Source organism: Ranitomeya variabilis, chromosome 3 (assembly GCF_051348905.1).
Source record: "Ranitomeya variabilis isolate aRanVar5 chromosome 3, aRanVar5.hap1, whole genome shotgun sequence".
NCBI lineage: Eukaryota > Metazoa > Chordata > Amphibia > Anura > Dendrobatidae > Ranitomeya > Ranitomeya variabilis.
Genome location: NC_135234.1, coordinates 496,187,671 through 496,213,385, shown reverse-complemented (window position 1 = coordinate 496,213,385; position 25,715 = coordinate 496,187,671). Strand labels below are relative to the sequence as shown.

Here is a 25,715-nt window from a genome sequence, read left to right as displayed (position 1 = left end):
TGTTTGCAATGAGACAAAGCACTGCATTATTGCCTTTCCTTCCACACTATTTCCGTTGAGCTTATTACAAATCTAAACTTTACAAGTTAATATATCTGCAACAGAGAGGAAAAACTAAATAAATAAAACTATATTTATTCAGCTCTACAGCCACTATTCCATGATACAGCCAGTTTAACATGCTCAAACAGGTGAAAGGTTCTTCTCAGGCCAGGGTAATGAAGAATTACCGTATATATACTCGAGTATAAGCAGAGAATTTCAGCCCATTTTTTTAGGCTGAAATTGCCCCTCTCGGCTTATACTCGAGTCATACCCAGGGGCCGGCAGGGGAGGGGGAGCGGCAGCTGTGTAATTGTACTCACCTGCTCCTGGCGCGGTCCCTGCACGTCCCTGGTTCCCCGGCACCTTCTTCCTGTAGTGAGCGGTCACATGGTACCGCTCATTACAGCAATGAATATGGACTCCCATAGGGGTAGAGCCGCATATACATTACTGTAATGAGCGGTACCATGTGACCGCTCACTACAGGAAGAAGCTGCTGGCGTCGGGGAACAGACGTGAAGGGACAACACCAAGAGCAGGTGAGTATGACGGGGGGCAGTGCGCGATATTCACCTGCTTGCCGTTCCACCGTCGGCTCCGCTCCGTCTTCCCCGTCCTCTGCAGTGACGCTCAGGTCAGAGGGCGCGATGACGCGATTAGTGTGCATGCCGCCCTCTGCCTGAACAGTCAGTGCAGAAGACGGGGAAGACACAGCGGCGGTCGGCGCTAGAACGGGGAAGCAGGTGAATATAGCAAGTGCCGGGGGCCTGAGAGTTGAGTATGTAATTTTTAATTTTTTTTAATCGCAGCAACAGCATATGGGGCAAATATCTGTATGGGGCATCTTATGGGGCCATGTGCAGCATTATATGGGGCAAATATCTGTATGGAGCATCTTATGGGGCCATGTGCAGCATTATATGGGGCAAATATCTGTATGGAGCATCTTATGGGGCCCTGTGCAGCATTATATGGGGCAAATATCTGTATGGGGCCATGTGCAGCATCATATGGGGCAAATATCTGTATGGAGCATCTTATGGGGCCATGTGCAGCATTATATGGGGCAAATATCTGTATGGAGCATCTTATGGGGCCATGTGCAGCATTATATGGGGCAAATATCTGTATGGAGCATCCTATGGGGCCATGTGCAGCATTATATGGGGCAAATATCTGTATGGGGCCATGTGCAGCATCATATGGGGCAAATATCTCTATGGAGCATCTTGTGGGGCCATGTGCAGCATTATATGGGGCAAATGTGTCTATGGAGCATCTTATGGGGCCATAATCAGCATTTGTGCAGCATTATATGGGGCATATTTTAATATGGAGCATCTTATGGAGTCCATCATAAACTGTTTGGAGCATAAGGCTAGGGTCACATTGCGTTTATGGCTGAGCGCTAACGGACAGCGTTGCACGGGGAAATTAACGCCGTGCACCGCGTCCGTTAGCGCTCCCATTGCCCGCAATGTTAAAGCGCATTGCTAGCGCGTGTCATTTTCGGCACGCGCTAGCGATGTGCCGGTCTGTTGTAGCGCGCCTCAGACGCTGCTTGCAGCGTCCGCGGCGCGCCCGAGGTCCGTTCCCCGCTCTCGCAGATCGGGGATCTGCGCTAGCGGGGACGTTTAACGCGACCCCGAAAAAGACATTGCGTTAGCGCAATCCGCTAGCGCTAAATGGATTGCCCTAACGCAATGTGACCCTAGCCTTATATGGGGCGTATTTTGTATGGAGCATCTTATGGGGCCATCATGAACTGTATGGAGCATTATATGGGGCTCCTGATTCAATATGGATATTCAAAAACATTTAACCTACTGATGTCTCAATTAATTTTACTTTTATTGGTACCTATTTTTATTTTTGAAATTTACCAGTAGCTGCTGCATTTTCCACCCTAGGCGTATACTCGAGTCATTAAATTTTCCCAGTTTTTTTGGGCAAAATTAGGGGGGGGTTGGCTTATACGCGAGTATATACGGTAATAACTCATTTAATAAACTATTAGTATTACCTCACTCAGTTGGGCTTGTGCAGCTCGATATTCTTGGATCAAGGGGTCTAGCTGGCTGTTGATATACTTCTCACGACTGCCCACCTTCTCCAACGTCTTGCTCACTTCACTATGAAGCTTGTCCAGATGTCCCTGGAAACACAATGTAAGCAGGAACCAATAAATGGTTTTACTATACTGGAAAAGTCTGCAGGCGATACAATATCAACCCGATATTATACACAATCAACTTCCATATAAGAAAAAGCATTATAGGAGTCACGTACAGATCAGTGCTAAATTTGGGGAGGCAAATACACACACTTTATTGTAACCCGAGACTCAATATTACAAAACACAAATCCTTAAGAGAGAGATTAATATGTACATGAAGATAATAGTCACATCTGCAACATTTTGTCAGCATACTCCATCTCATCTCTTTTGTGGTGTAAAAAGCTTTGACAAATCTCACAATTTTTGTACAAGAATTTTGTAACTTTTGCCATTTTCATCTCACTTTGAAGCAGCTCTGCCAAAATGGCTCGCCCCTCAAATTCAGCTAAAATGGAGGTGTTTTTTTGAGCAAGAAATGTTACTCGAATCTCTGACTGGAGAAACTTTTCTGGGGCACACCACAAAGTAAGTGAATCAAACAAATTTGTTAGCTAGTGGGAGCCTCTCAATGAATGTGGCGCATTGTAATCCAGCGAGCCCTTCATTAAGGGCTCCTCTCCATTATTAGGCAGGTGATGCAGCATTCTACACACCGAATGGGAGTACCCCACACCAGAGGACTCTGCCACAAAGGCATAATCTTATTTATTATGTGCCCTCCGGAAATTGAAATCCATCCCGGCATCTTAATGTAATATGGTACCCTCTAATTTGTTCCCCATTTGTCCACTTCCGATGACACCTTAAAACTAGGGCAGAAACGCGTTGGGCGGGAACTATATGTTATTTTTCTGTGGGGTTCTATTTAGCTTCACACTTGGGTACTGCCCTTGTCAGGGCGGGAGCATATGAATGGGACATGACAAGGGTAGACAACTCCCCCATCTGATACAAGCCCCCACGAGAATCCAGGAAGGATGATTTCTTCATGCTTGGGCTGGATCAGATCTAAAACATTTATTTCACTTGGTTCGTGCATGTCCACTCTCTGATTAGCAAGTGGACATCCAGAAATGTTATATTTTGTGTTTGTTGTGTTTGTTTCAGCTGGGTCTAGCCCTGCTTTTTAAGTACAGATTAAGGCTATGTTCACACTAGGCATTTTTGCTGCCTTTTTTATGCTAATTTTCAGCGGCTTTTTACAGTACCAGCAAAACCTGTGAGATTTCAGAAATCTCCTGCACATACATTGTTTTTTGTCATCAGTATTTTGTGCTTTGCTTGGCTGTTTGGACATAGAGCATGTCACTTCTTTCAGCGTTTTTCCACCCATTGACTTGAATGGGTGGTTAAAAAACGCTGCAAAAACGCAGGTATCATCTTTTGTAGCGTTTCTGCTGCAGAAAAGTCAAGGACAGCAGGATGCAACCTCACAGTCTGTAACTGCTGCATCTAGATGGCATATACTTCAGCATAGACAGAAATTATTCTTAAAACTTAACCTTTAATATGCATACCTAAAAGGAATAAATTTGTTTAAAATCAATCAATTGAGAACAGTGCTCATGATTACCAGTGCATTTAAAAAAAATGGCACGATCTCACCCATTTGTTGCCTCTCGATTTTCTGAAGGTTCCTGTGGCCTCAGGATCCGTGAAACTTTTAATCATGGGGAGAAGAAAATACAACAGAGGGGGGAGAGGGGACAGGACCTACTTTCCCTGTCGTGCCCTGTGTGAAAAAACTCCCGCCCTCACAAGGGCAGTACCCAAATATGAGCCTGTTAGAGTGATACCCTTGGCAAATGTAGCCACCCTGGAAATGTGTTTCCCTAACTCTTCCCAACCCGTTTCCTCCCCTGTTCAGGGGGTTCATCAGGGGAAGTTGCCCAGGTTAGAGGGGGTATTATGCAGTGACAGACATAACCTCCAGTAGTAACAAATGTAGTAACAGATTCCTCAGTGTGAGGAGCAAAATGGTCTCTCAATCTAGATGGCATGAATAATGCATAGATGGTTGCATAATGTGACCATACAACCTGTCATTCAGCAGAGACACTGAGCAGCTCACACGGTGCAGAGGCGAGTTCACCGCAGTTCACTGGAAAAATTTTACTGTCGTGAATTTGAACTGCGGTGAACTCGCTTCTGCACAGTGAGACTTTCTCATGGTGCTAGCGAGGATCTCACCGAGGTCTCCGCAATTCAGTCCGGCTGGGAACGCAGCCTCAGTGACCGGCAGTAACTTCGATGACGTCACTTGTTATGATACGGTGACCCTGGAGCCGCATGTGACTATCTCTGGAGTAGGTGGTACCTGTATTGACCGCAATCCTAATACTGACACCGCAACTAGAAGTAGCCGTGGGATGTACCTAACATGGCCTAGACACCTCAACACAGCCGGAGGACTAAATACCCCTAAAGATGGAAAAGGGGAAATCCTATTTTGCCTCAGAGCAGAGCCCCAAAGGATAGGCAGCCCCCCACAAATATTGACTGTGAGTTTAAGAGGAAATCCGTACACAGGCAGAAAAAGACAGAGTTTAGCAAAAGAGGCACTTCTAGCTAAAATAGAAAAGGATAGGACAGAGTACTAAGCGGTCAGTATTAAAACTCTAGAAAAATCCACAGCAGAATATACTATCTACTACATCTAACTAAAGACATAGGATGTATATCTGCATCTCCAAAGAATCCAGCATGACAGAAAAATCCAAACAAAGTCTAAGCTGGACAAAAACACAATAGATTGCACTGCACATAAAAGCACACTGCATGCGTGCTACAGAGAACAAAAACCAGACACTTATCTTAGCTGAAATGACAGCAGGGCAAGTGGAGCCAGACAGAGATGCAATCCCTCCAAGATACAATGGACAACTGGCAGGGATTGATGGATCCTACACACCTAAATAGCTAATAGAGCTGCAATAAGCAGAAACACCTGCCCTAGCTTACAATCCAGAGACCACTGCACTACCACTAACAACCACCGGAGGGAGCCCAAGAGCAGAATTCACAACAGTACCCCCCCCTTGAAGAGGGGTCACCGAACCCTCACCAGAGCCCCAGGCCGATCAGGACGAGCCAGATGAAAGGTCCGAACCAAATCAGCAGCATGGACATCAGAGGCAAAAACCCAAGAATTATCCTCCTGGCCGTAACCCTTCCATTTGACAAGGTACTGAAGCTTCCGTCTCGAAAAACGAGAATCCAAAATCTTCTCAACCACATACTCCAACTCCCCATCAACCAACACAGGAGCCGGAGGATCAACAGAGGGAAGAACGGGCATCACATATTTCCGCAATAAAGATCTATGGAAAACATTATGGATGGCAAAAGATGCCGGAAGGGCCAAACGAAAAGAAACCGGATTGATAATCTCAGAAATCCTATAAGGACCAATAAACCGAGGCTTAAACTTAGAGGAAGAAACCTTCATAGGAACATGACGGGAAGACAACCAGACCAAGTCCCCAACCCGAAGCCGGGAACCAACACACCGACGACGATTAGCAAAACGTTGCGCCTCCTCCTGAGACAACACCAAATTGTCCACCACATGAGCCCAAATTTGCTGCAACCTGTCAACCACAGAATCCACACCAGGACAATCAGAAGGCTCAACCTGCCCTGAAGAAAAAAACGAGGATGAAAACCAAAATTACAAAAGAAGGGCGAAACCAAGGTAGCTGAACTAGCCCGGTTATTAAGGGCAAACTCGGCCAATGGCAAGAAAGCCACCCAATCATCATAATAATAATAATAATAATAATAATAATAATTTTATTTATATAGCGCCAACATATTCCGCAGCGCTTTACAACTTATAGAGGGGACTTATACAGACAACAGACATTACAGCATAACAGAAATCACAGTTCAAAACAGATACCAGGAGGAATGAGGGCCCTGCTGCTCGCAAGCTTACAATCTATGAGGAAAAGGGGAGACACAAGAGGTGGATGGTAACAATTGCTTTAGTTATTTGGACCAGCCATAGTGTAAGGCTCGGGTGTTCATGTAAAGCTGCATGAACCAGTTATCAGCCTAAGTATGTAACAGTACAGACACAGAGGCTATTAACTGCATAAAGTGTATGAGAACATGATGGAGGAACGTGATTATGTTGTTGTTTTTTATTAATAGGCCACACAGGGATAATTAGGTTAATGCGTTGAGGCGGTAGGCCAATCTGAACAAATGAGTTTTTAGTGCACGCTTAAAACTGTGGGGATTGGGGATTAATTGTATTAACCTAGGTAGTGCATTCCAAAGAATCGGCGCCGCACGTGTAAAGTCTTGGAGACGGGAGTGGGAGGTTCTGATTATTGAGGATGCTAACCTGAGGTCATTAGCAGAGCGGAGGGCACGGGTAGGTTGGTAGACTGAGACCAGAGAGGAGATGTAGGGTGGTGCTGAGCCATGGAGTGCTTTGTGGATGAGGGTAGTAGTTTTGTACTGGATTCTGGATTGGATGGGTAGCCAGTGTAATGACTGGCACAAGGTAGAGGCATCGGTGTAACGGTTGGCGAGGAATATGATCCTGGCAGCAGCATTCAGGACAGATTGGAGCGGGGAGAGTCTGGTAAAAGGTAGGCCAATTAGTAGAGAGTTACAATAGTCCAGACGAGAATGAATAAGTGAGACAGTAAGAGTTTTTGCAGAGTCGAAAGTAAGAAAAGGGCGAATTCTGGAAATGTTTTTGAGATGCAGATAAGAAGAGCGAGCCAGTGATCGGATGTGGGGGGTGAATGAAAGCTCGGAATCAAGGATGACTCCAAGGCAGCGGGCATGTTGCTTTGGAGTAATGGTGGAACCGCACACAGAGATGGCAATGTCGGGCAAAGGTAGGTTTGTAGAGGGAGAGAACACGAGGAGTTCAGTTTTTGACAGGTTCAGTTTCAGATAGAGGGAGGACATGATGTTAGAGACAGCGGTAAGACAATCACTGGTGTTTTCTAAAAAGGTCGGCGTGATAACAGGAGAAGAGGTATATAATTGGGTGTCGTCAGCATAGAGATGGTACTGGAAACCAAATCTACTGATTGTTTGTCCAATAGGGGCAGTATACAAAGAGAAGAGGAGGGGGCCTAGGACTGATCCTTGAGGAACCCCAACAGTAAGGGGAAGGTGAGAGGAGGAGGAACCAGCAAAACAAACAGTGAAGGATCGGCCAGAGAGATAGGAGGAGAACCAAGAGAGAACGGTGTCCTTGAGGCCGATGGAGCGGAGCATAGTGAGGAGGAGCTGATGATCCACAGTGTCGAATGCTGCGGAGAGATCCAAGAGAATTAGCATGGAATAGTGACCATTAGATTTAGCTGTTAGTAGGTCATTAGAGACTTTAGTGAGGGCAGTTTCAGTAGAGTGTAAAGAGCGGAAACCAGATTGAAGAGGGTCGAGAAGAGAATTATCTGAGAGATAGCGGGTAAGACGGGAGTGGACCAGGCGTTCCAGGAGTTTAGAGATGAAGGGAAGATTAGAGACAGGTCTATAATTAGCGGCACAATTTTGATCGAGGGAGGGCTTTTTAAGTAGTGGATGTATGATGGCATGCTTAAATGAGGAGGGAAAAATACCGGAAGTGAGGGAAAGGTTGAATATTTTTGTTAGGTGAGAGGTGACAGCCGGGGAAAGGGACTGGAGGAGATGCGACGGAATGGGGTCGCTGGTGCAAGTGGTCGGGCGAGAAGATGCAAGGAGCCTGCTTACTTCTTCTTCTGTAACTGGTTCAAAGTCAGAGAGTGAACTAGATGCAGTGGGGGAGGGAGGACAGTGCTTGGTATGAAGAGATTGGGAAATGATTTCCTGTCGAATGTGGTCAATTTTTTCTTTGAAGTAATTGGCCAGATCGTCAGCGTGGAGATCTGTGGTTGGGGCCTGCTCTCTTGGGTTGAGTAGGGACCGGAAAGTGTCAAAGAGACGTTTAGGGTTATTGGACAGCGAGGTGATGAGGGTGTTGAAATAGGTTTGTTTGGAGAGGTGAAGGGCAGAGTTGTATGTTTTTAACATGAACTTATAATGGATGAAATCTTCGGGCAGATTAGATTTTCTCCACAGACGTTCGGCGCACCTGGAGCACCGCTGCAGGAAACGTGTTTGCAGCGTGTGCCACGGTTGTCGCCGTCTGTGCCGAGTTGTTCTATGTATAGGAGGTGCAGCTTCTTCCAGGGCACTTTGCAGGGTTTCATTGTAATGCTTCAGAGCAGAATCAGGACAAGAGATGGAGGAGATTGGGGCCAATGAAGACTGCAAGTTCTTCATAAGTTTCTGGGTGTTAATGGCCTGTATGTTTCTATAAGTGTGGAAAGTGGGGATGACCTGAGCGGGATGGCAGTTCTTGATAGAGAATGAAAGAAGGTTGTGGTCAGAGAGCGGGAGAGGGGAGTTTGTGAAATCATCCAGTGAGCAAAGCCGGGAGAAGACCAAATCAAGGGAGTTTCCATCATCATGTGTTGGAGAGTTAGTATGCTGCGAGAGGCCGAAAGAGGAGGTTAGAGATAAAAGGTGAGAAGCAGATGGGGAGAGGGGAGAAGCAATTGGGATATTGAAATCACCCATGATGAGGGTGGGGGTGTCATAAGAGAGAAAGTGTGGAAGCCAGGTGGCAAAATGATCCAGGAACTGGTGAGAGGGGCCGGGAGGACGATACACCACCGCCACTCGCATGGAGAAGGGGACGTAGAATCTGACAGCATGGACCTCAAAGGAAGGGAATACAAGTGAGGGTACTTGGGGGATAACTTGGAAGGTACATTTGGGTGAAAGGAGCAGACCAACGCCTCCACCTGCTCTGTTGTCTGATCTTGGGGTATGAGAAAAGTGTAGTCCACCAAATGAGAGAGCAGCAGCAGCGGTGGTGTCTGACTGCTGGATCCAGGTTTCAGTAAGAGCCAGGAGATTAAGAGAGTTAGAAAGGAAGAAGTCATGAATGAAGGAGAGTTTATTACACACAGAGCGAGAATTCCAAAGAGCACAATTGAAAGAGACAGAAGGCATGCATGGAATATTAATAAGGTTAGAGGGGTTTCTGGGTGTAGCAGTTGGGAGGTTTGACTGGCTATAACATGGGGGGCCGGGGTTCGGAGAGATGTCTCCAGCAACTAGGAGAAGGAGGATAGAAAGAGTGAGCAGATGGTTAAGTGATTTGTGAGAGCGTCTCTTGTGTTGGATGGTGGGACTGAATGGATCTGTACTGTTAAGCAATGTGAACAGAGCATGAGTGCTATACATAGGAGAGGCCAATCATCCTGATCAGCAGACACGAACCATCTCAAATAAGTTTCCAAAGTCTGATTAGTTCGCTCGGTTTGGCCATTTGTCTGAGGATGAAATGCGGAAGAAAAAGACAAATCAATGCCCAGCCTAGCACAAAAGGCTCGCCAAAACCTAGAAACAAACTGGGAACCTCTGTCGGACACAATATTCTCCGGAATACCATGCAAACGAACCACATGCTGAAAAAACAATGGAACCAAATCAGAAGAGGAAGGCAACTTAGGCAAAGGCACCAAATGAACCATCTTAGAAAACCGGTCACAAACCACCCAGATAACCGACATCCTCTGGGAAACCGGAAGGTCTGAAATAAAATCCATAGAAATATGCGTCCAAGGCCTCTCAGGGACCGGCAAAGGCAAAAGCAACCCACTAGCACGGGAACAACAAGGCTTAGCCCGCGCACAAGTCCCACAGGACTGCACAAAAGAACGCACATCCCACGACAAAAAAGGCCACCAAAAAGACCTACCAACCAAATCTCTTGTACCAAAAATACCAGGATGACCAGCCAACACAGAACAATGAACCTCCGAAATCACTCTACTAGTCCATTTATCAGGAACGAACAGTTTCCCCACTGAACAGCGGTCAGGTTTGTCAGCCTGAAATTCCTGAAGAACCCGTCGCAAATCAGGGGAGATGGCAGAAAGGACCACCCCTTCCTTTAGAATGCCGACCGGTTCAAGGACCTCTGGAGAATCAGGCAAAAAGCTCCTAGAGAGGGCATCAGCCTTAATATTCTTAGAACCCGGAAGATATGAGACCATGAAATCAAAACGGGAGAAAAACAAAGACCATTGAGCCTGTCTAGGATTCAGCCGCTTGGCAGACTCGAGGTAAATCAGATTTTTATGATCGGTCAAGACCACAATACGGTGCTTGGCTCCCTCAAGCCAATGTCGCCATTCCTCGAACGCCCACTTCATAGCCAACAATTCCCGATTGCCGACATCATAATTACGTTCAGCAGGCGAAAACTTTCGGGAAAAGAAGGCACATGGTTTCATCAAGGAACCATCAGAATTCCCCTGAGACAAAACAGCCCCTGCCCCAATCTCAGAAGCGTCAACCTCAACCTGAAATGGAAGAGAAACATCTGGCTGACGCAACACCGGGGCAGAAGTGAATCGGCGTTTAAGCTCCTGAAAGGCAGAGACAGCCGCAGAGGACCAATTCGTCACATCAGCGCCCTTTTTCGTCAAATCGGTCAGGGGTTTAACCACACTGGAGAAGTTAGCAATGAAACGGCGATAGAAATTAGCAAAGCCCAAAAATTTCTGAAGACTCTTCACGGACGTGGGCTGAATCCAATCATGAATGGCCTGAACCTTAACCGGATCGATCTCTATAGATGAGGGAGAAAAAATAAAGCCCAAAAAAGAAACCTTCTGCACTCCAAAGAGACACTTAGACCCCTTCACAAATAAAGCATTATCACGAAGGATCTGAAATACCATCCTGACCTTTTTCACATGAGACTCCCAATCATCGGAAAAAATCAAAATGTCATCCAAATATACAATCATGAATTTATCAAGATAATTCCGGAAGATATCATGCATGAAGGACTGAAAAACAGATGGAGAATTAGAGAGCCCGAAAGGCATCACAAGGTATTCAAAATGGCCCTCGGGCATATTAAACGCAGTTTTCCATTCATCACCCTGCTTAATACGAACAAGATTATATGCTCCTCGAAGGTCAATCTTAGTAAACCAACTAGCCCCCTTAATCCTAGCAAACAAATCGGAAAGCAAAGGCAAAGGGTATTGAAATTTGACCGTAATCTTATTCAAGAGGCGATAATCGATACAGGGTCTCAAGGAGCCATCCTTCTTGGCAACAAAAAAAAATCCCGCTCCCAATGGTGAAGAAGATGGCCGAATATGCCCTTTCTCCAAAGATTCCTTAATATAACTTCGCATGGCGGTATGTTCAGGCACAGACAGGTTGAAAAGTCGGCCCTTAGGAAACTTACAACCTGGAATCAAGTCAATAGCACAATCACAGTCTCTGTGCGGTGGAAGGGAACTGGACTTGGGCTCATCGAACACATCCTGAAAATCAGACAAGAACTCTGGAATTTCAGAAGAGGGGGAAGAGGAGATTGACGTCAAAGGAACGTCATCATGAGCTCCCTGACAACCCCAACTAGTCACAGACATAGATTTCCAATCCAACACCGGATTATGTACCTGCAACCATGGAAAACCCAGCACAATAGCATCATGCAAATTATGCAACACCAGAAAGCGACAATCCTCCCGATGGGCTGGCGCCATACACATGGTCACCTGTGTCCAAAACTGGGGTTTATTTTTAGCCAAAGGTGTAGCATCAATGTCCCTTAAAGGAATAGGGTTCTCCAAAGACTGCAAGCGGAAACCACAACATCTAGCAAATTCAAAGTCCATTAAGTTCAAAGCGGCGCCAGAATCTACAAACGCCATGACAGAAAATGACGACAATGAGCAGATCAATGTCACAGATAACAGAAATTTAGGTTGTACGGTACCAATGGTAACTGAACTAGCGATCCTCTTAGTACGCTTAGGGCAGACCGAAATGACATGAGAAGCATCACCACAGTAAAAACACAACCCATTCTGACGTCTGAATCCCCGTTGTTCCGCTCCAGACAGAATCCTATCGCACTGCATAGGCTCAGGTGTCTGCTCTGAGGACAACGCCACAGCGCGCACAGCTCTGCGCTCACGCAGGCGCCGATCAATCTGAATGGCCAGAGACATAGAATCGCTCAGACCAATAGGCGTGGGAAACCCCACCATAACATCTTTAACCCCTTCACCCCGAAGCCTGTTTTCACCTAACTGACACGGCCAATTTTTACAATTCTGACCACTGTCACTTTATGAGGTCATAACTCTGAAACGCTTCAACGGATCCTGGTGATTCTGAGACTGTTTTCTCGTGACATATTGTACTTTATGATAGTGGTAAAACTTCTTCGATATGACTTGCATTTATTTGTGAAAAAAACAAAAATTTGTCGAAAATTATGAAAATTTCGCAATTTTCAAATTGTTCGTTTTTATGCCCTTAAATTAGAGAGTTATATCACATAATATAGTTAATAAACAACATTTCCCACATGTCTGCTTTACATCAGCACAATTTTGGAAACATAATTTTTTTTTGTTAGGGAGTTATAAGGGTTAAAAGTTGACCAGCGATTTCTCATTTTTGCAACAAAATTTGCAAAACCATTTTTTTTACGGACCACCTCACACTTGAAGTGACTTTGAGGGGTCTATATGACAGAAAATGCCCAAAAGTGACACCATTCTAAAAACTGCACCCCTCAAGGTACTCAAAACCACATTCAAAAAGTTTATTAACCCTTCAGGTGCTTCACAGGAATTTTTGGAATGTTTAAAAAAAAATTGAACATTTAACTTTTTTTTCACAAAATTCTTACTTCAGATCCAATTTGTTTTATTTTACCAAGGGTAACAGGAAAAATTGGACCAAAAAAGTCGTTGTACAATTTGTCCTGAGTACGCCGATACCCCACATGTTGGGGTAAACCATTGATTGGGCACATGGCAGAGCTCGGAAGGGAAGGAGCGCCATTTGACTTTTCAATGCAAAATTGGCTGGAATTGAGATCGGAACCCATGTCGTGTTTGGAGAGCCCCTGACGTGCCTAAACAGTGGAAACCCCCACAAGTGACACCATTTTGGAAAGTAGACCCTCTAAGGAACTAATCTAGATGTGTGGTGAGCACTTTGAACCTCCAAGTGCTTCACAGAAGTTTATAATGTAGAGCCGTAAAAAAAAAATTAATATTAATTTTCACAAAAAATTATCTTTTTGCCCCAAATTTTTTATTTTCCCAAGGGTAGCAGGATAAATTGGACCCCAAAAGTTGTTGTGCAATTTGTCCTGAGTACGCTGATACTTCATATATGGGGATAAACCACTGTTTGGGCGCATGGCAGAGCTCGGAAGGGAAGGAGCGCCATTTGACTTTTCAATGCAAAATTGGCTGGAATTGAGATCGGAACCCATGTCATGTTTGGAGAGCCCCTGACGTGCCTAAACAGTGGAAACCCCCACAATTGACACCATTTTGGAAAGTAGACCCTCTAAGGAACTAATCTAGATGTGTGGTGAGCACTTTGAACCTCCAAGTGCTTCACAGAAGTTTATAATGTAGAGCCGTAAAAAAAAATTAATATTAATTTTCACAAAAAATTATCTTTTTGCCCCAAATTTTTTATTTTCCCAAGGGTAGCAGGATAAATTGGACCCCAAAAGTTGTTGTGCAATTTATCCTGAGTACGCTGATACTTCATATATGGGGATAAACCACTGTTTGGGCGCATGGCAGAGCTCGGAAGGGAAGGAGCGCCATTTGACTTTTCAATGCAAAATTGGCTGGAATTGAGATCGGAACCCATGTCATGTTTGGAGAGCCCCTGACGTGCCTAAACAGTGGAAACCCCCACAAGTGACACCATTTTGGAAAGTAGACCCTCTAAGGAACTAATCTAGATGTGTGGTGAGCACTTTGAACCTCCAAGTGCTTCACAGAAGTTTATAATGTAGAGCCGTAAAAAAAATATATTAATTTTCACAAAAAATGATCTTTTTGCCCCAAATTTTTTATTTTCCCAAGGGTAGCAGGATAAATTGGACCCCAAAAGTTGTTGTGCAATTTGTCCTGAGTACGCTGATACTTCATATATGGGGATAAACCACTGTTTGGGCGCATGGCAGAGCTCGGAAGGGAAGGAGCGCCATTTGACTTTTCAATGCAAAATTGGCTGGAATTGAGATCGGAACCCATGTCATGTTTGGAGAGCCCCTGACGTGCCTAAACAGTGGAAACCCCCACAAGTGACACCATTTTGGAAAGTAGACCCTCTAAGGAACTAATCTAGATGTGTGGTGAGCACTTTGAACCCCCAATTGTTTCACTAAAGTTTAGAATGTAGCGCTGTGAAAATTAAAAAATCATTTTTTCTTTCCACTAAATGATGTTTTAGCCCGCAATTTTTTTTTCCCAAGGGTAACAGGAGAAATTGGACCACAAAATTTATTGTCCAATTTGTCCTGAGTACGCTGATACCCCATACATTGGGGGGAACCACTGTTTGGGCGCACGGCAGCGCTCGGAAGGGAAGGAGCGCCGTTTGAAATGCAGACTTAGATGGATTGGTCTGCAGGTGTCATGTTGCATTTGCAGAGCCCCTGATGTACCTAAACAGTAGAAACCCCCCACAAGTGACCCCATATTGGAAACTAGACCCCCCACGGAACTTATCTAGATGTGTTGTGAGAACTTTGAACCAACAAGTGTTTCACTACAGTTTATCACGCAGAGCCGTGAAAATAAAAAATATTTTTTTTTCCACGAAAATTATATTTTAGCCCCCACGTTTTTATTTTCCCAAGGGTAACAGGAGAAATTGGACAACAAAAGTTGTTGTCCAATTTGTCCTGAGTACGCTGATACCCCATATATGAGGGGGAACCACTGTTTGTGCGCACGGCAGAGCTCGGAAGGGAAGGAGCGCAGTTTGAAATGCAGACTTAGATGGATTGGTCTGCAGGTGTCATGTTGCATTTGCAGAGCCCCTGATGTACCTAAACAGTAGAAACCCCCCACAAGTGACCCCATATTGGAAACTAGACCCCCCACGGAACTTATCTAGATGTGTTGTGAGAACTTTGAACCCCCAAGTGTTTCACTACAGTTTATAACGCAGAGCCGTGAAAATAAAAAATATATTTTTTTCCACGAAAATTATATTTTAGCCCCCACGTTTTTATTTTCCCAAGGGTAAGGCTGGTTTCACACTTGCGTTTTTATCTGCATGCGTTTTTTTAAAAAACGCTTGTGTGAAAAAACGCATGTAAACGCGGTAAAACGCATGCGTTTTTTAGGCGCATGCGTTTTTATAGAAAAACACAAGAAAACGAGAAAAAAACAAAAAACCCTAACCCTACCCCTAACCCTAACCTGAAATACGTGGCACTGAAATACGTGGCACTGAAATACGTTTATATACGTATATACGTATATAAGTGCCACGATATTTCAGTGGCCACATATATAAGTGCCACGTATATAAGTGTCACATATATAAGTGCCACGTATATAAGTGCCACGTATATAAGTGCCACGTATATAAGTGCCACGTATTTCACGTAAATGCCACGATATTTCAGTGCCACGTATTTCACTGAAATATCGTGGCACTTAAATACGTGGCACTGAAATATCGTGGCACTGAAAGACGTGGCACTGAAATACGTGGCACTGAAATATCGTGGCACTGAAATATCGTGGCACTGAAATAACGTGGCACTGAATGCCACGTATATAAGTGCCTCGTATATAAGTGCCACGTATATAAGTGCCACGTATTTCACGTAAATGCCACGATATTTCAGTGCCACGTATTTCACTGAAATATCGTGGCACTTAAATACGTGGCACTGAAATATCGTGGCACTGAAATACGTGGCACTGAAATACGTGGCACTATGACTGTCAGAAAATGTTCATTAAACGGTTAGGGGTGAGTTTAGGGGTAGGGTTAGGGTTTGGATCCCTTTATCACCTTGATGGTGGTGGGTGACTTTTCAGTGTGTTCTGGTTTTTTTCTATAAAAACGCATGCGTTTTTAACGCAAACAAACGCGTTGAGATCGGACGCCATGTCGCGTTTGGAGAACCCCTGATGTGCCTAAACAGTGAAAACTCCTCAATTCTAACTGAAACCCTAACCCCAACCCTAATCCCAGCCCTAACCCTAGCCCTAACCCCAACCCTAACCCTAGTCCTAACCCTAGCGCTACTTTCACACTAGCATTTTTTTGCATACGTCGCAATGCGTCGTTTTGGCGAAAAAACGCATCCTGCAAAGTCATCTGCAGGATGCGTTTTTTCCCCATAGACTAACATTAGCGACATATTGACACACGTCGCAAGCGTCGTGCGACGGTTGCGTCGTGTTGTGGCGGACCGCCGGCAGCAAAAAACGTTACATGTAACTTTTTTTGTGCCGACGGTCCACCATTTCCGACCGCGCATGCGCGGTTGGAACTCCGCCCCCACCTCCCCGCACCTCACAATGGGGCAGCGGATGCGTGAAAAACAGCATCTGCTGCCCCCGTTGTGCGGCGCTTGCACAGTATGCGTCGGTATGTCGGGCCGACGCAGAGCGACGGCCCCGTACCGACGCTAGTGTGAAAGTAGCCTAACGGGAAAATGGAAATAAATATATTTTTTCAAATTGTATTATTTTTCCCTAACTAAGGGGGTGATGAAGGGGGATTTGATTTACTTTTATAGCGTTTTTTGGGCGGATTTTTATGGTTGGCAGCCATCACACACTAAAAGACGCTTTTTATTGCAAAAAATAGTTTTTGCATCACCACATTTTGAGAGCTATAATTTTTCCATATTTTGGTCCACAGAGTCATGTGAGATCTTGTTTTTTGCGGGACGAGTTGACGTTTTTATTGGTACCATTTTCGGGTACATGACATTTTTTGATCGCTTTTTATTCCGATTTTTGGGAGGCGGAATGAACAAAAATCAGCAATTCCTGAAATTCTTTTAGGGGGGGGCGTTTATACCGTTCCGCGTTTGGTAAAAAGGATAAAGCAGTTTTATTCTTTGGGTCAGTACGATTACAGCGATACCTCATTTATGTAATTTTTTTATGTTTTGGCGCTTTTACACAATAAAAACTATTTTATATAAAAAAATAATTGTTTTTGCATCGCTTTATTCTGAGAGCTATAACTTTTTTATTTTTCTGCTGATGATGCTGTATGGCGGCTTTTTTTTTGCGGGACAAGATGACGTTTTCAGCGGTACCATGCTTATTTATATCTGTCTTTTTGATCGCGTGTTATTCCACTTTTTGTTTGGCGGTATGAGAATAAAGCGTTGTTTTTTGCCTTGTTTTTTTTTTTTTTTTTTTTTTTACGGTGTTCACTGAAGGGGTTAACTAGTGATATAGTTTTATAGGTGGGGTCGTTACGGACGCGGCGATACTAAATATGTGTACTTTTATTGTGTGATTTTTTTTTTATTTAGATAAAGAAATGTATTTATGGGAATTTTTTTTTTTTTTTTTTTTTTTTAAATTTAATTAGGAATTTTTTTTTTTTTTTTTTACACATGTGGAAAATTTTTTTTTTTACTTTTTTACTTTGTCCCAGGAGGGGACATCACAGATCGGTGATCTGACAGTGTGCACAGCACTCTGTCAGATCATCGATCTGACAGGCACGTTCCAGAGGCTTGCCGGCGCCTGCTATGAGGAATTCTCAACAGACGCCAGCAAGCAGGGTCATCTCATGACCCGGAAGGAGTCCCGCGGCCATCTTGGATCCGGGGACTCCTTCCAGGTCACCGGAGCAGCGCGATCTCATCGCGTTGCTCCGGTGGGAGAGCGCAGGGAGCCCCCGTCCCTGCGCAATCCCCCTCTATGCCGCTGTCACTATTGACAGCGGCATCAGAGGGGTTAAATGCCCGCGATCGGCGATAGCGCCGATTGTGGGCATTGCTGCGGGGTGTCAGCTGTCATATACAGCTGACACCCGCACCCGATCCCCGCGGCGCTCAGCGCGAGACCGCGGTGATCGGGGCGCCGTACTAGTACTGCGGCTGTCAGTAATGCAGTGCCGGCAGCGCAGTACTAGTACGGCGCATGTCGGGAAGGGGTTAACAGATTCAGAAAGACCCTTTCTGAAAATTGCCGCCAGAGCATCCTCATTCCACTTAGTCAGCACAGACCATTTTCTAAATTTCTGACAATACAATTCTGCCGCTTCTTGACCCTGAAACAGGGTCAACAAGGTCTTCTCAGCATGATCCACAGAATTTGGTTCATCATACAATAACCCTAGAGCCTGAAAAAAAGCTTCTACATTAAGCAAGGCAGGATTCCCAGATTTCAGGGAAAATGCCCAATCCTGAGGATTGCCACGCAGCAGGGAGATGACAATTTTTACCTGCTGAATGGAATCACCAGAAGAACGAGGTTTCAGAGCAAAAGTTATTTTTAAAACTCAAAAATTTAGACCTGTCCCCAAAAAATAAATCAGGAGTAGGAATCCTAGGCTCTAAAATCGGAGTCTGAACAATATAATCGGAAATACCCTGTACCCTAGCAGCCAGCTGGTCTACACGAGAAGCCAATCCCTGAACATCCATGCTAGCACACAGCTCTTCAGTCACCCAGAGGTAAAGAGGGAAGGAAAGACAAAACAGACTACAGAAAAAAAAATGTCTCAGCACTTTTCTTCCCTTCTTCTGAGATGCATTTAACTCATTGTTGGCCAGTTGTACTGTTATGATCCGGTGACCCTGGAGCCGCATGGGACTATCTCTGGAGTAGGTGGTACCTGAACTGACCACAATCCTAATACTGACACCGCAACTAGAAGTAGCCGTGGGATGTACCTAACATGGCCTAGACACCTCGACACAGCCGGAGGACTAAATACCCCTAAAGATGGAAATGGGAAATCCTATCTTGCCTCAGAGCAGAGCCCCAAAGGATAGGCAGCCCCCCACAAATATTGACTGTGAGTTTAAGAGGAAATCCGTACACAGGCAGAAAAGACAGAGTTTAGCAAAAGAGGCACTTCTAGCTAAAATAGAAAAGGATAGGACAGAGTACTAAGCGGTCAGTATTAAAACTCTAGAAAAATCCACAGCAGAATATACTATCTACTACATCTAACTAAAGACATATGATGTATATCTGCATCTCCAAAGAATCCAGCATGACAGAAAAATCCAAACAAAGTCTAAGCTGGACAAAAACACAATAGATTGCACTGCACATAAAAGCACACTGCATGCGTGCTACAGAGAACAAAAACCAGACACTTATCTTAGCTGAAATGACAGCAGGGCAAGTGAAGCCAGACAGAGATGCAATCCCTCCAAGATACAATGGACAACTGGCAGGGATTGATGGATCCTACACACCTAAATAGCTAATAGAGCTGCAATAAGCAGAAACACCTGCCCTAGCTTACAATCCAGAGACCACTGTTGTTCACTGATGCAGCTCATTCACCAGTGGTTCTCAACCTGGATGGTCACATCTTGGCACCATCCAGGTTGAAAATCGGTATTAGTCTTACCGGTAATTATGTTTCCAGGAGTCCATACTGACAGCACATTGGAGGACGTCCTCCTCCTCCTTCCAGGGACAGGAAACACACGAGAGTTTAAATATCCGGCTCCACCCTCTAATCCTCAGTGTTGTAGCAAGAACCAATCATGGAATCATGCAAATAAAATATCTTTAATGACAGAATTATAATACAAATAGTATATAGGCAAAATCCGAATATACTTGAGAATATTACATGAACGGGGGGGGGGAACTACCGGTGCTGTCAGTATGGACTCCTGGAAACATAATTACCGGTAAGACTAATACCGATTTTCCAGGACGTCCCTACTGACAGCACATTGGAGAGTACCAAAGGACCTCCTCAGGGTGGGATTACTGCTTGGAGGACTTTCCTCCCAAAAGCCGTGTGCTGACCGGATGTAACGTCAAGTTTATAGTGTCTACAAAAAGTGTCAGCCCTGGACCATGTTGCGGCATTACAGATCTGTTCTACAGAAGCTCCTGCACGCTCCGCCCAGGAGGCGGACACCCCACGGGTAGAGTGGGCTTTTAAGCCTATAGGAGGGGGCATACCTTCTGACCGATAGGCGTCTGTGATCACTTCGGTGATCAAACGAGAAATTGAGGCCTTAGAAGCCTTCTTCCCCTTATTCTTTCCCCCAAACAGAACAAAAAGGTTTGGATCAGTACGCCAAGAATCTGTAGCACTTAGGTAATCTAGAACCCCTTGCCTAACGTCTAATGAGTGGAGGGCCCTCTCTTTCTCGTTAGCAGGGTTATTACAAAATGAAGGGAGAATTACTTCCTGATTCCTATTTTTAATAGAGGCTACTTTTGGGATAAAGGCTGGATCTAATCTGAGAATTAGACTGTCATCCCTGATCTGCAGATAAGGATCTCTGATACATAGAGCCTGAATCTCTCCCACCCTCTTGGCTGTAGTTATCGCCACTAAAAACGCGGTTTTACGAGTGAGAGTAGAAATAGGCATACTATCCCCGGAAGAATAAACACCTTTACATAGTGCCCTAAGAACCAAGTTAAGGTCCCAGGATGGGGAAAGCTGCCGAATAGTGGGACGCATTCTCTGAGTGGCCCGAATAAACCTTATTATCCATGGGTGAGATGCCAAAGGGTAGTCCAGAAATGAGCTTAGCGCAGACACCTGGACTTTCAGTGTGCTGGGTCGGAGGCCCAGGTTAAACCCTTTTTGTAAGAAGTCCAAGATACCAGGGATGTCCAGGGAACCTGATACCGCATTGGACCTGCCACCTTCTAAACAAAAACGCTTCCAGATCTTCTGGTAAATGGCTGAGGTAACGGGTCTTCTACTACCCTGGATGGTAGAGATGACTTGGCCAGACAATCCTTTGGACCTCAGGATGTCCCTTTCAGGATCCAGGCTGAAAGACGGAGTCTGCTTGGGTCTGGGTGATACACTGGACCTTGATGGATGACTCTCCCCTTGATGGGTAATTCGACTGGGTTGTCGGCTGCTAACGACCCCAACACCGGAAACCAGCTTCGTCTCGGCCAAAACGGGACGATTAAGATGACCATAGCCCGATCTTCCTTGATCTTCCGAAGTACGGCTGGAATTAGTGCCAGGGGTGGGAATGCATATGACAGCGGTTGGTTCCACTGCTGACTCAGGGCATCTACCCTTTCTGGAAGGTCCGAGGGGTTCAGGGAGAAGAACCTTGGGGTCTTCGCGTTCCTCCTGTTCGCGAATAGGTCGATGTTGGGGGTTCCCCATCTGCGACATAATTCTTGGAAGATGCTTTGTTCCAGTTCCCACTCTGTTGGGCACAGATTTCGTCTGCTTAGGTAATCTGCTATCACATTTTGGGATCCTTCCAGATGGATAGCTGTAATGGATAGAACGTTGTCCTCTGCCCACCTGAAGATCATCTCTGCTAGATCCTGCAGTGGTTGATAATTGGTACCTCCCTGATGGTTCAGGAATGAAACTGTTGTTACATTGTCGGAGAATATTCTTACGTGCTGGTCCGAGAGTATGGACTGATTGTGCTTTAGTGCTTGCCATACAGCGTAGAGCTCTCTGAAGTTGGATGATCTGCTTCTTATGCTTTCTGGCCACTTGCCTTGCAAGATTCGGCCCTGCAGATGAGCTCCCCAGCCCCAGGCGCTGGCGTCCGTAGTGATAACTACGTAAGGATGGGTGACCCATAGGACTCCCACCTCTAAGTTCTCCGAACGTGTCCACCAGACGAGAGATCTTCTCGTTAGATTGTTCAATCTCAGAGGAGCTTCTAGGGAAGACTGGCGGCGATCCCAAGCTGATAAGATCTGTTTCTGTAGGTGTCTTGTGTGAGACTGCGCCCACCTGACGGATGGTATGCAGGCCGTCATAAGACCTAAAACCTTCATAGCCATTCTTATGGTAACTCGATGTTCCAATAGATACCGGACCTGAGTCTGAATTATCTTCCTCTTGGCACCGGGTAGTAACGATATTCTGCGTCTGGAATCTAGTTACACACCCAGGAAGGTTTTCTTCCGCTCTGGTAGAAGGTCGGATTTCTGCCGGTTCAGTACCCAGCCGAGATGCTCCATCAGTGCGATAGTCCGCTCTCGGTGATCTTCCAGGAGCTTTACGGAATCTGCCACAAGCAGGAAATCGTCCAAGTACGGGATTATTATGATGCCTTGTTTCCTTAGGAAGGCCACCATCTCTGATACAAGTTTGGTAAAAATGCGAGGAGCGGAAGCCAGACCGAAGGGAAGGCCCTGAAACTGATAGTGGCAGGTCCGGGTGGGCAGAGCTACGGCAAATCTCAGCAGTTTCTGAGATGAGGGATGTACTGGGACCTGGTAATAGGCCCTTTTTAGGTCGATAGTGCACATGACCGCATTTTGGTTTATAAGCGGAATTGCTGACCGAATGGATTCCATGCGGAACCTTCTGTATCTCACCCATGCATTCAAAGGCTTTAGATTTATTATTGTGCGGGTGTCGCCTGATGGCCGCGTGACCGTGAACAGGGAAGAGTAGTGGCCTTTCCCCAACTCTGACTGAGGGACAGGAATTATTACTTCTGTCCTGAGCATGTCCTGTAAGTCCTTTAGTATAGCCGAATCTGGTTTGACTGCCGTAGGTGTAATGTATCTTTCTGGGGGAGGTGAGTAAAGTTCTATGCTGTAACCTTCGGAAACAGTACTGAGAATCCACTGATTCTGAGTAATCTGGGCCCAATTTCCTGTGAACATACGGAGCCTCCCCCCAATGTGAGTGGCGTCATAGAGATTTATTTTTATAGGATGGGCTAAAGAAAGAAGCTCTGTTCCTATTATTCTGTCCACGGGAGCCTCTGTAGGATCCCCTGCTGGACCGACCCTGATTTTTAGGATCGAACTGCTTTCTGGAGAAGAAACCTCTCCGAAAGGGCTGTGGACGCTTAGGTTTGTCCTCCGGAAAACCTTTCTTTTTATCGGACGCTGACTCGAGGATAGAGTCCAAAGCCGGTCCAAACACCCTCTGTCCTGAAAATGGAATAGAGCAGAGTTTGGATTTGGAAGCATTGTCACCAGACCATGACCTAAGCCAGACCGCCCTCCTAGCTGCATTAGATAGTGAGCTATTACGGGCTGAAAATCTGACAGATTCAGCCGTCATATCAGATAAGAAGGCCATTGCGGACTTCATTATAGGAAAGGAGTGCAGAATATCAGCTCTGGGTGTCTTATTGGATAACTGCTCTTCTAACTTCCCCATCCATAAGTACATAGACCTGGCCACCGAAGTGGCTGCTATGTTCGTTCTAATCAAAGCTGCAGAAGATTCCCAGGCCCTTTTAAGGAGGATGTCGTCCTTCCTATCCATAGGGTCACGAAGACTGGAGGAGTCTTCGAAGGGTATCGCAGTCTTTTTAGTGACCTTTGCTACGGGAACGTCAATTTTTGGGATCTCTTCCCATAGCTTGACTTCCTCCGGATCGAACGGCAGGCGGCTTTTGAAGTCACGAGAAAGCACTAATCGGCGCTCGGCCTCCTTCCATTCTTCTATGACCATAGCCTTGATATGATCACTAATGGGAAACACAGTCAGGTTTCGTGCCACGAGTCCCCCGAACATCAAGTCCTGCCTGGACTGTGGTTTAGCAGTATCCTCGATCTGCATCGTATTCCTAACAGCCTGGACAAGTTCGTCTGTCTCCTCAGACTGGAAGAGATACTTCCTGGCTCTGTCCTGGTTTTCTACGGGAATTTCACCTTCCTCTTCTGATAGTGAATCCCTAAGTTCGGAACCTTCATCAGAAGAATATTCTGGCTCCCCCTGGACTTCCTCCTTCCTGGCGCGCTTGCGACCGGTTATGGGACTGGCAGGCCGAGAATGCGAAAGGCTAGATATAGAAGCCTGCACCTCTTCCCGTATAAGGGATCTCATCTCGGAGAACATTGATGACTGCTCGTCGTTCATAACTTTAGACGTACAGGTGGCACAGAGCGTCTTGCCATGGGAGTCTGGGAGTTTAATATGGCATACAGCAATAAAGAAACAAGACGTGCACTCTGGAAGTCGTATGGTAGGTGCTGGTTGAACCCGGAGGGATAACTTTAGAAGAAAACAACCGCACTCAAAATGTAGATTTGCGTCATAAGTGTAAAGAGTTTAATGGGGACACCACAGTGATACAATCAATTGTTCAAGTATTGCAGAGGTAGGTATTGTAGAGGTAACGTTTCGACCCTTACGTGGGCCTTTGTCAAACCTCACTGACCTTCAGGAAGGAAGAGAAGAGAGCAACGCGGAACGCGATGGCTCCAATGAAACAGGAAAACTTAGAAAATCCGGAACGGCACGGATAAAGGTCACACCCTTGCCGCCACTCCTGGACGTTGGACCCACAGCTCTTCCAGGGACTTTACCCTTTATCCGTGCCGTTCCGGATTTTCTAAGTTTTCCTGTTTCATTGGAGCCATCGCGTTCCGCGTTGCTCTCTTCTCTTCCTTCCTGAAGGTCAGTGAGGTTTGACAAAGGCCCACGTAAGGGTCGAAACGTTACCTCTACAATACCTACCTCTGCAATACTTGAACAATTGATTGTATCACTGTGGTGTCCCCATTAAACTCTTTACACTTATGACGCAAATCTACATTTTGAGTGCGGTTGTTTTCTTCTAAAATAATATGGCATACAGGACATCTGATGCTCTTCATTGTGGCCTTCCCAGATTTTTTAGTCGTGGCAGGGGGAGCAGCGGGGTTTCCCTTATCCTATACGGTATAAGATAGGGAGTAATAGGCTAGAGGGAGCGAGGAGCTTAGATAGTACAAAGGGTATACTGCCCAGGGCAGGCTTACCCCTTCCTCGTCGTTTCTGTCCTCCATAGCCGGTTCCAGATGCAGACGGTACCACTCCTGATGCAGGTGCTGGACGCTAACGCAGAAGCGACCGCTCTGACAGCGTTCTCCAGTCTGGAGCGTCTGTTCCCCGTTCATAGAACGCCACCGGAAGTGACGTTTCACCGGCTCCTGAGACCGGAAGTGACGCGGCTCCCCAGAACCCGGAAGTGCCGACTGGCTGTAGCGTCTCCTGACCGCGCGTTCTGCCGGATGGAGGCTGCCTGGATCGCCGCCGCGTCCTGAACCGAGAGCCCCCCAACGGGGGGAGCGGTTCACTCCCGGAGCATCGTCCCGCTCCGGGCCTCTGGGGTAGAGGGACTCCCCTCCGGGGAGTTTCGACCCTGAGCCGCTTGACAGGGGGAAGGATTGGAGGACCGCTCGATCCCCCTGAGCTCGGTAAGCTGCTGCTTCTCTACGTGTGTCCCTCCATGCAGGGACAGGAAAAACACTGAGGATTAGAGGGTGGAGCCGGATATTTAAACTCTCGTGTGTTTCCTGTCCCTGGAAGGAGGAGGAGGACGTCCTCCAATGTGCTGTCAGTAGGGACGTCCTGGAAAACTATTTATCCCCAGACATGGATTATGGCATGGACAGAACGACGGACAGGATTGTTTTTTATTTTAATTCTTTTGAAGGGGACAATTGCGTCACTGGAATGGGCGATTCTGTAAGTATGGTATAATTAAGATTTTTTAAAGGTGTCTGTCATTCTTTCAATTAAAGGACTTTATTCTGGTGTGTGTGTTAGGCCACGC

General features: G+C 45.8%; 1 protein-coding gene across 3 annotated transcripts in view; it reads right to left on the bottom strand.

Moving 5' to 3' along the window:
• Positions 1 to 25,715, bottom strand: part of IFT57 (intraflagellar transport 57) — a 54,225-nt gene that overhangs the window by 20,074 nt on the left and 8,436 nt on the right. For all 3 annotated transcript variants that reach the window (XM_077296818.1, XM_077296821.1, XM_077296819.1), the window contains exon 9: positions 2,069 to 2,200. In XM_077296818.1, the coding sequence (XP_077152933.1) occupies positions 2,069 to 2,200 (132 nt within the window). The remainder of the gene's footprint in view (positions 1 to 2,068; positions 2,201 to 25,715) is intronic.